This window comes from Panthera pardus, unplaced genomic scaffold, assembly GCF_024362965.1.
Source record: "Panthera pardus isolate Hobbes unplaced genomic scaffold, ASM2436296v1 HiC_scaffold_17, whole genome shotgun sequence".
Lineage (NCBI taxonomy): Eukaryota > Metazoa > Chordata > Mammalia > Carnivora > Felidae > Panthera > Panthera pardus.
Genome location: NW_026526732.1, coordinates 23,770,255 through 23,783,987, shown reverse-complemented (window position 1 = coordinate 23,783,987; position 13,733 = coordinate 23,770,255). Strand labels below are relative to the sequence as shown.

Here is a 13,733-nt window from a genome sequence, read left to right as displayed (position 1 = left end):
CCACTGATTATGTGATCTTGGGCAAGTTGTTTAGTATTGTACTTTCTTTTTTTTTTTTGCCTGTGAAATGATAGGTTTTATTGCTTGGATTTAAATTTCACACTTAGATGGTTTTCAGGTGACAGAAGTCTATGTAGGACTCTCCTTTACTTAAAAATGTTCTTGGTCTCTTCAACAGAACTTTGAGGCTACGACTCAAGTAATACAAGATTGTATTATATTTTTTTGTAGCTCCTATTTAGAACCTTAGTAACCCTGATCTGGATTTTCCGTTCTTGTGAGAAAGTTATTTAAATCTCAGGGATGTGTCTTTGCTAAGTGATCCCCTGAGAAGACACATAGTGCTTTCCTTCCTCTGTTCTATTCTTAATTTGTTTGTTTCTGTTCTTCAGTAAACAGTCAAGTGGATGAAAGTTGACCAGTCATGAGGTTTAACTTTGGTTACGAGTGCTTGCCTTGTGCTGGGTTCCTTTTCAATATGAAGTGATGGAGTCTTGGGAACCAGAATGCATGAAGCCCTTGGTCATTATTTGCAGCTATTGTCTGAAAGGATACAGCTTCAGGATTGACTACGGAATCCCTAAATAAGAACCTGTTATAGCAAAAGAAAGTTGCGTTACGAAATAATACTCAATGTTGCCAAGCTAACAAAGATGATTCCTTAAGGATTTTTTTTTAAGTTTATATATTTATTTTGAGAGAGAGAGAGAGAGAGAGAGAGAGGAAGCATGAGAGAGGCAGGGGAAGAAAGAGAGGGAGAGAGAACTCCAAGCAGGCTTTGTACTCTGAGTTTAGAGCCCAACGAGGAGCTTGAACTTACGAACTGTGAGTTCATGACCAGAGCCAGAATCAAGAGTTGTATGCTTAACCGAATGAGCCACCCAGGAGACCCTCCTTGAGGATTTTTTAGAGAGCACATAAATTTGAGAGGAGACCATTCTCCAAGTATTGACAAAGGAAAATGGTCATGTGCCGTAGAGATTAAGAGGCTGGGAGTTCTCTCGTGCTGATATTCTCGAATATAAATGGTAGGGCCGGTAGCCAGGTTTGATTGCTCTGCCCCTTTATGTTTCTGGGCCTCAGTTTCCTCCTCTGTGGGATGTGAAGGTTAGACTTCATCTTTGATATTCCCAGCTCTAAACTTCTTTGAATATATAATTGTGTGTGTGTTTGTTTGTTTGTTTGTTTGTTTTAGAAGCATGCTAATTCATCCATGACCTGAATGGGAAACACCTCATTCATCCAAAATGAATGGACCCATTCTTCCAAATGAGTGAGACTTTCATGTGATAGAAGTTTATCATCTCCCCTTTTTAAAACACTTACTAAGTGCCATGCAGTAGTGACTCTGTCTTTTCGATGGATGACATCCTATACACAGAAGAGAAAATAGTCTCAGCATTTTAAGGACTTGCCTCTAAAGTCACACAATAAATTGAGGCACCAGGTTGTAACTCTGTGCTATTCCAAAGCTCACATCCGTTCTTATTATATTATTATGATGTACTGTGGCATATTGCTTCCCATTAAGCAGTAACATTGCTTCAAATTTCAACTATTTTCAATGGATGTATTTTAAAACATACCCTCCATACAGAAAACTACTCCTCAGCTCTTAAGCTTTACCTGGTTTAGAATTTCCATTAGGAACCAAGTGATGCTAGAAATTCTAGTTGGGTGAATATAAAAACATGGCATGAATATCAGGTACCGCTCAGAATTTCTGGATTAATGGCAGGCATGAGTAATCCATTTCATTTCTGTTCCCAGGTGATCCAGAAGTAGTCACAAAGTCAATTGATGGGTGTTAGTTTAAAACATCCTATGGTCCATTCTTGTTTAAGGCTTTTCTTTTGATTTTACTGTGGACAGAGTAACCATACTTACATTAGAATGCCCAGGGTAGTAGTAACAATAATAGCTAATATTTGTTGAGCACTTGCTAGGCAAGTGTCAGGCACTGTTCTCAAAAGACATACTCTGATTTCATCATCCAGCAGCTCTGTGGATTGGAGTTTCTGTTTTACAGATGGAAAGTTGGAAGTGCAGGGAGGTCAAGTACATTTCCAAAGGGGTGCATAGTTTGCAAGTAGCAAACCCTGGTCTAGCTCACTCTGGAGCCTGTTCGCCCTGCTATGTAGGTGGTCTCTAACAGTAAAGGATGGACTGGAAACGAGGCTTGAGGCAAGTGCAGAAATCATTTGATGTCTATTTTTTTCTCCTTTGAGTATTTCCTTCCCTGCGTATCTGGTTTTGTGATTAGTATGACGTGTTTTACTCCAGATAAGCAACCTTCAGGTAAAGAAGGTATTACTGTGATCCTAAAGTATCTGATTAGTTGTTTCTCTTTTTAGAAATAAAAAAAGATTCTCAACTGTCACCTGGAACCATGGGAACTCCCTTTAGAGACTTTTAAGATCAGGAGTTTTTGTTTTTGTTATTGTTTTTGTTTCACTGCTACGTAACCATTTTCCTGCTTCATGGCTGTCTTGCTAACCAGTCCTTTTGTGGGCCCTTACAGTGGCTTGCTGCCCCATTCACTGACTTGTCTCTTTTGATGGAGGTGAGTCAATGAAAGGTTTCATACCACTGTTTTAAGCCAAGATAATATGGATGTTCCTGTCTAAATTATTGGTAGGTGCAATTTTGAGTTTAAAGACGAGACCACTGTAGAGTTAATTGTAGTTTCTATAATACTTGGTGTTTAGTGGCCACTTAAAAACATTGATAGCTATCATTTACAAAGTAGTTATTCTTTTTGGATGTTAATGCTTCATTGCTTAATTTAAAATAATTTTTTTATTTTTTTTAATATTTTTTTAATTTTTTTTAACGTTTTTATTTATTTTTGAGACAGAGAGAGACAGAGCATGAATGGGGGAGGGGCAGAGAGAGAGGGAGACACAGAATCGGAAGCAGGCTCCAGGCTCTGAGCCATCAGCCCAGAGCCCGACGCGGGGCTCGAACTCACAGACTGTGAGATCGTGACCTGAGCCGAAGTCGGATGCCCAACCGACTGAGCCACCCAGGTGCCCCTAAAATAATTTTTTTAATGTTTATTTATTTTTGAGAGAGAGAGAGAGAGAGAGAGAGAGAGAGAGAGGGAGACAGCCAGGGAGGGGCAGAGAGAGTGGGAGACACAGAATCTGTAGCAGGCTCCAGGCTCTGAGCTGTCAGCACAGAGCCTGACAGGGGGCTCGGACACGCGATCCTGACCTGAGCCAAAGTCAGACACCTAAGCAACTTAGCCATCCAGGCTCCCCTTCGTTGCTTAATTTTAAGGGAAAGAAGGCAATTGGGCACCTTATTTTTATTTTAAATTGCTTCCATTTGTAACACAGCAGATGTCATAAAATGAAAGCATTTCCTTGAAGTCTACATTTTTGGGAGATTATAGGAGAGTTTGATATAAAAATCCTCTGGGGTAAGACGGGCATGTGACTGGTGATGCTGAAGGTTGAAGCTGAAATTGCTTTATTTTTTGATTAATGAATTTGAATTATCTGAATATTTCCCCACCTTCATTGGGAAACCGCCTATTCTATAACGATTGCTTTTTTCCAATCTCTGCTGAAAACCTGCACGTTGACTGTTATTGTCCTACTGCCTTACTGGATGCTGAATGTCCTGATGGTTGCTTTCTTCCATTGCAGGATGATTCACTCAGATCAAATGTGGAACTGTCGTTGGAAATGGAAGCCAGGTTCTCTTCCGTTCTTCATTGCTCTGTGTCTTGTGTATGTTCCTCTTTCAGGTGAGCAAGACCCTTTCTCTTTCAAACCCTGAATTTAAGAGTGGTCACATTGCTTTTAGTTTCAGTGTGCTATTCATTTATTTGTTATCTTTTTCTGTTTCCATTTCGGTCCTTACAGGCTTTTGCTGCCCATGGCCTCTCTGACTTCTGTACGCATAGTATGACTTTGATCATTGTTCTGTTTTCTAATGAGTGTATTTCTTTAATCTTTGCTGCATTTCTTTTAGCTTTATTTATTTGTGTAGCCCATATTGAATGATGAGATAGCTACATATCTGACATTAAAAATGTGCTAGCTGTTTCTTCAACCATTGAATAAATATACAATATTCAATTCTTTCTCTTTTCAAGTTTTCATAGAATCATTTATGGAAAGTAAAGACTTTACTGTTTTTATTTATCCTGATTTTCTTACCATGTTGCAGCATGAGATAGGAATTTGAAATTAAGTTTTTAGATCATGAGGTTTATTTAGCTAGCCTAAAAGGATATGAAAAAGTTAATTTTAATTACAGTATTTTTGGAATAAAAATATCAAATCTGTGTAATTACAGTTTTTTTCTGAACTTTGAAATAAGGTCCTTTTAGTTGTGGTTGCAAGCTACATTTTCTATCGTCAGCTAATTGTATGAATGAGCCAATCAGAACCTGAGGAATGGGAGTGATGTTTAAAAGTTAACTGTTTCTTCATTATCTGGTTTTGTTCCTGAGCAAACTGCATTTCTCTTAGGTCCATTTTCTTTTACTCTTTTTTTCTTTAATTGCTGTATTCATTCAGTTTACCATATTTGTTTTTAGAGGAAAATTGTTACTCATATAGTGTTATGTATTACATGTGCTTAATCAAGGTTTTATACATTCCATATTTATGTTATGTATCTATACATTATAAACAATACATTTAATGAATCATGAAAATAGATTACTCTAAAATTGTTTATTCACAGGTTAAGAAATTCAACTTGTATTTAGTATATAAATATTTCTTTGCAAGCCATCAAGTATTTTAAGAGTTTCAGCTACTCGGAAAATTCCTGGCACGTGGTTTAATGGCCTCAAAACAAAACAGATTCTTTGAAGTTTCTTTTTTTGTGTGTGTATTTGTTTCAATTCCATGATAAAGCCACTCTTTCTTTGTTTTACTTTCATTGCCAAAAGAGGAAAGAAACTTGTGAGGAGAAATGAAAATTAAATATACATTGGATTTCTTTGGTTACAGTGTTGAGCTTTTTCTTAGCTTTCAAAAGTGACTCACCAAGAACCCATCACATGATGTGAAGTAAGTTATGAGATTAAAATTAGTTGAAGTCTAGTTACTTTCATTTGTGTTAGGTCATGGCATTTGTCAATTTTCAAGGCTACCTCAAACCTTAAATTGAGACTTTTATTTTCATGTCAGTGTTTTAATTGATATACCCACATTCATCATTTTAATCACTGGAATAAATGAAATGAAACACATGTTCTCAGACTAATTAAAAGGAGTCAGCTGACTGGGGCTTGGATGAGGCAAGGGAAGCACCTAGGTTGCAGAATTGAAGGAGGCACTCGTTATCAGGGTCTTGGGAAACAAAGTCCTTACGTTTGTTTTTAAGTTACTGTCTCACACAAATCTTTTTTAAAACTTCCTTTCATTACTCCACACTTTGTGTGTATCACGTAAGGCTTTGTGACAGACAATAATCTGTGTTTACTCATGAAGCCAGAACACTTTCTACCTATTTATCTGGAACCATCACTCACTCACAATGCCACCACTTTACCCGTGAGGATCTGATACCACAAAAAATACTTTAGGGATTATTACTGGCATTTTAATATAAAATGTTTGCCTTACAACTCAATGTAAGTTTCCCTAAAATAATGCGTATCAAAACTTTAGATGTATGTAATATTCAGAGTCCTATCTTTAAGTCCTAGGGTAACTCTGAATAACCTGTATTTTTGAAGAACGTGTGGTGCTTAACTGTGAGGTTGTATCACAGTGTGTGCACCCTCTGACTCTTTCACTTCTCTGTGTGACCCCTATGTGATCTTTTGGAGTCCAGTGGCTTTTAATGGCATCTTGATGCCAAATCCAGTTTGTCAGCCCTGGCCCCTTCCTTGACCCTGGAGTCACCTCTATGGTTGCTTATATATATCTAAAATGGGTCTCAAACTTCACGTGTGCAGACAAGACTCTTGATTCCTACCTCCTATCCCCAAATCTACTTCGCTTTCAAGCTGTATAATCCATACCACTACATCCTGCTGTTCTCCTCTTCACCTTACTATTTTCTAGACCTATTGGCCCACCTGTTTCTTGACCGTGCCTTCCTAGGACCCTCCTCTTCCTAAACTGCACACACCTGGTTCTTTTTTTTTTTTTTTGACACTCAGATCTTAATCATTACCACCTCAGATAAGCCCTCCTGTCCCCGAATTCAAAGATGCCCCTTTTCACTCTCTTACCATGTTACCCTTCAGTGATAATCTTTATAGATTTTGGTTGCTCCCTTGATAATGTTTTGGTAATTTGGCTATGACAGCTGGAGTAAAGGGTTGGCAAAAAACCTCTTTTGATTGTTAAGATTGACACCTAGGTGAGAAGGTTAAAAATTAGAATACTGTAGTTTAATTTGGATAACATCCTTAGTTCAATTCATATCATAGAATTGCAAGAAGAAGTCTTCTGCTAGGTACGTTAATGTCTGTAGTTTCATGGGGCATTTACCAAGCAAGTAGTATAAAGTTTTATGCCCTTCAGTATTTAAAAAAGCAGGGTCTCTTGACAAGTGATGAATATAACTTTCAATAGGAACTACAACCAAATTACGGCTGAATATTGAAACTAGTCCCACAGAAGCATAAATTAAAACAATAAGACACGATTTTTTAATACACTAGCTCTATACTATTTAGAAACGTTGATAATATCCACATCCAGTATTATCACCTTTGTTGGGGAGAGGGCACATGCTAACATGGTTGGCTCTGTCCCTTGGGAGAGTTAAGTAGGCAACATTGTTTAAAAATTAAGAATTTGTATTTTCTTTAATATATCACTCCCCCGGTGTAGGTATCTATCTGACAGAAATTTTAAAAACAAACAAACATAATATGTAGAGAAATATATACCAGTATGTTAACTGTAACATTGTAATAGTAAACATTGTTCTTCAACAGGGGAATGATTTTGTAAATTATTTTATATTAATACTATGAAATACTGTGCAGTCATTCCAAACAATGTGGTCAAACTGTGTATATTGGCTTTGAAAGATGTCAGTGATAATGTTAAGAAACAAATTGCCAAACAGTATCCCAGGTTTGTAATAGGTTGTATTACAAAACTGAAATGTGTTAAGTATGTGTACGTTTGTATCAGATTGTATAAAAATTATAGTAAAACATAGACGCATGTACACGTCAGGCTTTACAATGGGTCACCCTCAAGAGCATAGGTTGGAGCGAGAAGGGAGAAGGCAATGGAACTTTATACAGCTCAGAATTATTTGCCTTGTTATAATGAACGTTACTTTAATAACTTGGAAAAACAAATAGAAGAAAACCTGATAATTTTTTTTTTTTTAAAGCCACATTAAAAATGGCCAGAGAGGCTGTGGATGTACACAAATGTTACAATTTTCTGTTAGACACGTAACCGTTACTCTGGCTCTTCCCTTACTTGATAGGCATCTCTTAAAGGTATTTCAAATAATAACCTCTTTTTATGTAGCATGACACTCCATGACTCTGAAGATGAATGATGGTATCTCAGGCAGACTAAAGGTTACCGCTTCAGAAACAGGCGAGAGCCAATGAATTCCTAAGCAACCAGGGGCCTGTTTCCATACAGATAGCCTTAGTCATGAACGCTGAGGGAGGGGCCTCCCTTCTCTCCTGAAAAATCGATGATATCAGCAGATTATTTCAAAGCTCAGTGATAGATCAACAGCTAAAAGGGGAAATGTTTTTGAAAGTGCAGTCTGGCCTGAATTGTGTACTTTCTAGCCCGGAGCGCAGCGCAGTTCTAGAAAGCAGGTAGGTAATTGGGTAAAAGCAATCTTGTGCTGTTTGTTGATTTTTCTCATGATCAAAGGAAGCAATTATTCTATAGCATCAATTACACTGAAGTCTGAATTTATGTGTTAGGCATATAACTTTATACTATTTTTGTGTTTGGTCAAAGAGGCTTTCAAATGCATAGAAAAATAATCCTTTTACAAATCTGCCATGTGTTTTTGGCTATTTTATTATTAATGTGTCTGAAAGATAAAGAATAAGGTTCTGATTGTGCAAACCATTCTTTTTTTTAAATTACAGCATAGTTGGGGCGCCTGGGTGGCTCAGTTGGTTAAGCGTCCGACTTCAGCTCAGGTCACGATCTCACGGTCCGTGAGTTCGAGCCCCGCGTCGGGCTCTGTGCTGACCGCTCAGAGCCTGGAGCCTGTTTCGGATTCTGTGTCTCCCTTTCTCTCTGCCCCTCCCCTGTTCATGCTCTGTCTCTCTCTGTCTCAAAAATAAATGTTAAAAAAAAAATTAAAAAAATAAATAAATAAATTACAGCATAGTTAATATACACCGTTCTATTAGCTTCAGGTGTACAATGTAGTGATTCAACAATCCCATACATCACCCAGTGTTCATCATGACAAGTACACTCCTTATTCCCCATCACCTATTTCACCCATCTCCCAACCCACTTCCCCTCTGGCGACCATCAGTTTGTTCTCAGTAGTTAAGAGTCTGTTTCTTGGCTTGCCTCTCCCTTTGTCTCCTTCCCTTTGCTCATTTGTTTTGTTTCTTAAATTCCACATGTGAGTAAAGTCGTAATGGATTTGTTTTTCTCTGACTGACTTATTTCACTTAGTATAATATGTTCTAGCTCCATCCACATCATTGTGAATAGCAAGATTACATTCTTTTTGATGGCTGGATAAGACTCCGTTGGATGCATAAACATCCCACATCTTGTGATATACATAGCATGTATCATACCATACCAAATATACATATCACATCTTATTTATCCATTCGTCTATCAATGGACACTTGGGCTGCTTCTATAATTTGGCTTTTGTAAATAATGCTGTGAATCACTCATCGTCAGGGAAATGCAAACCAAGACTACAATGAGGTATCACCTATCACCTGTCAGAATGGCTGAAATCAAAAACACAGAAACAACAAGCATTGGTGAGGATGTGTGGAAAAAGGAACCTTCTTGCACTGTTGGTGGGAATGCAAACTGGTGCAGCCACTCTGGAAACAGTATGAAGGTTCCTCAAAAAGTTAAAAATAGAACTACCCTACAACCCAGCAAACTGTTTCATCAAATGAAAAAAAAAAAAAAAAAGAATAATGATCAAGTGACTAACAGAAAATTACACTATCTAGTAATAAAGTTTGTTTTTCAGTTAGAGTCAAAATGCTCCAAATTACGGTCCCTAGGTTGCCTTCAGCTGAAAGGCTGTTTTCTTATTCTGCACTTGAGATTGGAGGAGCCAATGTGATCGAATAAACAAACCCCCAAGTTTGTACACAGAAGTTTCCTCAACGCATCTTCCAGATAATTTCCCATGTGTACCTTTGAGATGATCTGAATTTGATGTAGGGAACTATGAAATCCTGCTTTGGATTTATGTCATAAAGCCAATCGCATAGATGTGGAAAGAGGATGACTAGTCACCACGGTGACAATTTTACGTGACTGGGCAGCGTGATGGGGCCACTGATGAAACGGGCCCCACTTAGACGGCATCAGGAAAAGAGGGTAGTCAGCTGAGTCCTGCTGCTCCCTGGCCAGGTCACACCGCCTCTGGGCATGGTTGCCGTCCTTTAGACAGAATCCGTAAGCAGGAGCAAGAGCAGGCAGAGCCGCTTGGTGATGAGCCTTGAGCGGTCAGAGGAGCGTTTCGGGGCATCTCTGTCTCCCCTGTGCCGTGAGAAGCCTGTGTGGGGGTGGGCTGCCCCTGGAGACTGGAGTCCTTTGTCGGATACCGCATTGTTGCTTTTGTGTAACAATTTGTTTTGTGCTTTAAAGAGTAAAACTCCTGTGGAAAAACAGAAATCAGAGAAATGTCACATTTACTTTGGAATCCTGGAGTCAGAGTAAGGTGGTGGTCTTCAGATGTTTGAAGCGTGGTCCGTTGGAAGTGATAACGGACTTTAGCTTATCTCCCAGCAAAGATAAGACGGTTGAGCTGGTCCTTCAAGTACCAAAGGACTCTCCTAGCGATTGGTTGCCAAGAACTAAAACCAGCTATCCTTCACATTCCTCATCTCTGGAAATCAGGACACAAAGAAGGAATCTTAATAGTGAAGAAGAATTGATACTAAAAATCTTGAAGGGCCCCTCGGTCTACTGCTTAACTATAGAGAGAGAGTGTGTGTGTGTGTCTAGTTTTTTGAGGCACATATAGTCTTAATTGTTTTACGTCCAGAGTTTCCTCTGTGTGTGTTTCCTTTCAGTTTAGCAGGGAATTTTTACATGGAACTGGAGATTAGGCAGGAAACCCCCTCTGACAGGAGAAGCCTGTGGGAACTCTAGACTTTGGCAGGTACAAACTTTTCCTCAACTTTCGAATTAATAATTCTTTAAGGAGTTTTCACTTTATTTTCAGCAAGTGGAACATGTGCTCTTTGACACCTTTCTCACTCCGACTGCAATGTCATAGGATTCTGTAAGGAAGGAATGTGGAAAAGAACAAAATGGAAAAGAACCAAAGGGGGGGGGGGAGAACTTATTCCAAATTTAAGAAGTAAATATATCTTGCAGGGTGGGGCAGCAGAGGAGGGAAGTATAGAGGTTAGATGAGAAAACAGATTAATTCCACAATGAGCATGAAGTCACAATATTATAAACATCCTTTGTCTTCCGCTGAACTAAGACAGTTAAACACCTGAAAGGAGAATAAGGTCTTTTGCCAGCACACAGGTAGGGCTATCACCAGTTCAGATAAACCTTTCTAACTATTAAAAAACAAAACAAAAACAAAACAAACAAAAAAACCCCAACTCTCTGAGAGGAGTGAATTAGTCCAGTGGGGGCTACAATAACTATCCTATTTCTATGATTAAGACTAATTATCTTGTTTTTTTTTTTTTTTTCAAAAAAATCTTTTAAATTATGTATAGCCAAGTAATCTCTCTTTTTAGATGAGCTCATTTCTTGGGAAAATAGGGTGAATTATGATGCATTTCATGTGAAAATATTAGTTTGCAGTCATTCTTAAATCAGCTTCCTCTTAAACTTGTGGTTTAGAAATGATACACTTTTTAAAAAAAATTTACAAAATTCTTTTCAATACAACTCTTATGTAAGAGTCAAAAAAGTTGTTTCTAACGCAGTCTGCTTTGAGCTTGTGCTGCTAGTTTAGATAAAGAACTGTTCACACTAGAGCTCAGATGATAGATTGTGTCTGCTCAATTAAAAATCAGGTTCTCTTTTTCTTCTCTGTAATTATAAAATTACACGAGTAACTATTATTAGTCTGGGCAAAGCTACAGGAATCAACTACTTTTCGTATTTTTTGCAAATCTCTAAACAAAGAGATCTTTTTAGATTTCTTTACCTGGTCACAACTTGAAAGAGTATTGTCAGAGTGAAATTACAGATCTGAAAAAAGAAAACAGTCTGAATGGTAATATTAATCACTGCTTTTAAACACATTCACAGTTCTTTCTTTTTCTTTCTTTTCTTTTCTTTTCTTTTCTTTTCTTTTCTTTTCTTTTCTTTTCTTTTCTTTTCTTTGCCTGAGGTATGTACAATGAATACTGGCCTGTATTGAGAGTAGGTTACCAGTTTTGCTGCATTACTGGCTTTATCAAACAGAATTGTAAGGCACATGATGAGAGTTTTCTGGTCCTGCTGATTTTGGTGGCCTCAGTGATTGTGCTATGGGGGGAAGAGTGAGACTTTTAAAGATATTTTGCCTTGGCGTTAGGTATTTTACAGAGAATGAGCTCCAAGTCTGCTCACTAAGGGCATTGTGGACTGTGGCCCCCACCCGTCCCGAATGCTCTTAATCACCCTGTGTCTTAATCACTCATCTCCTGGCTGGTCAATATTAGCTTTTTACTTGGACTGCTCATCACATCTGTCTTTAGAAGGGGAACCTGAAAATTCTGTTACTTGGAGGGAGCTCATGACCACAGCATTTCTATTCCAATACTGATGTCTCAATAAACAATGCAGTTTGTGGCTTTTCTCCTGGAGCCTTTGCTAATTTGACATCAGACATTTTCCTTCCAGTTCCCCCTTGACGCTTTTGCTGGTGTTTGGTTAGGACTCTCATTACTCACCATTTGACCTGCTTACATATCTCTCACACACGTATTAGAGAGGTCTGCACCTTTTAGTCAGGATGTCAGAAGAAAGTCCTCTCTGAATTTTCAACCATTTCTTACATTTAAGGCGCTGTCTGTTTATACATATAATGCTATGATTGTGTGGCCCCAGAAGAAGTCTTCAGTAAATGTGTAGTGAATGAATCAAACTGCTTTCCAAGCTGCCCATCTGTGATGGGATTTCCCTTAGCAGGGAGAGTCTAGCTGATTTAAGAGTTAGGCCTTCTTAATCAGAGCCTTTCCCCTCCCGCTAATATTATTAAAATATGTTAAACATTTGTAAGAGCATTATAGTATTTAAATACCAGACAGAGAACACAGAGTTAATATTGCTTCTCCTAAGTGCTTTTAAAAACTAAGGGATATATTATGGTAATATTTGAGTGGTGTGTGTGTGTGTGTGTGTGTGTGTGTGATATATATTAGAGAAAAATCATGGTCCTTGATGTCAAGGGGTTTTTGACATTGTTGATGAGGAGACTAACGTGAGACAAATAGGAAGTACTATGATATATGGTCTAATAGAGTTGCAGAGGTGATATCAAGGGATAGCAGAGAAGATCTCAGAAAAGTTTTCATGGAGGGAGCGATGTTAAAACTGTGTCTTCTGGGGCGCCTGGGTGGCTCAGTCGGTTAAGCGGCCGACTTCGGCTCAGGTCACGATCTCGTGGTCCGTGAGTTCGAGCCCTGTGTCGGGCTCTGTGCTGACAGCTCAGAGCCTGGAGCCTGTTTCAGATTCTGTGTCTCCCTCTCTCTGACCCTCCCCTGTTCATGCTCTGTCTCTCCCTGTCTCAAAAATAAATAAAACGTTAAAAAAATTTTTATTTTTAAATAAAAAAAAACCTGTGTCTTCTAGCAGGGGTGATGAACAAAATATTTACAAAGTGGTGTGGCTTCCTACTGACCATTTGAAGACATTTCCCTGCAATCAGATTGTGTGGCTGGCTGTAAAAACTGAGGCAGTCATGGGAGTGGTTTGTACCCATAGGAAATCCCCTCTGGTGGTAACAGAGAGCAGGAAGACGCAAAATGAGGTTGGCAATAGAGATGGGCAGTGTAGGGGGGAGAAAGGGCCAAGGCAAACCCACGGATACATTGAAAATGATTTTCTGGAAGGATAAATACTTCTTTTACTAGAATAAAGGGTCTCTGCAGAAGACAGTAAGGAGTGAAGCTAGGTGATGGGAGGCCAGACTGTTAGGGATGTCAATGGGGTCTGCGCTGACAAAGCTGAGGGACGACTGCCAGCCCAGGAGGGGAGAGAGACTTGTCACCACAAGCTCAGATCAGGAGGATATGTGCCATCAGAAATGCCCGCGAAGGGAACAGAGGTGAAGAGCTTCTCTGGGATTGTAGTTAGGTAACTCAGGAGCAGACTGTTTTTTTGTTTTTGTTTTTGTTTTTGTTTTGAATCCATAGTTTATGCTTTTTCTCTATCATACCATTTCGCTTCAGAAATGGCAGCCTCACTTTTCTCACTGATGTGAACAGCATTGATATACATATCAAAAAGCTGAAGATAGAAGTTAATAGAATTCCAGCCACCCTTGGTGTTTTTCTTGGTCAAACCCATATTTGATTGTGACCAAGAGTTGCTGAATCCGCATTAGAAATGTGTCCTTCCCTTTAGAGTTACTGCCCCCAAGGT

The 13,733-nt window shown here is 38.7% G+C and overlaps 1 protein-coding gene across 5 annotated transcripts in view; it reads left to right on the top strand.

Annotated features, from left to right (window-relative positions):
* ADGRG6 (adhesion G protein-coupled receptor G6) overlaps window positions 1-13,733 on the top strand; it is a 141,038-nt gene that overhangs the window by 5,310 nt on the left and 121,995 nt on the right. For all 5 annotated transcript variants that reach the window (XM_019425112.2, XM_019425110.2, XM_019425113.2 and 2 more), the window contains exon 2: window positions 3,654-3,754. In XM_019425112.2, coding sequence (XP_019280657.2) covers window positions 3,654-3,754 — 101 coding nt within the window. The remainder of the gene's footprint in view (window positions 1-3,653; window positions 3,755-13,733) is intronic.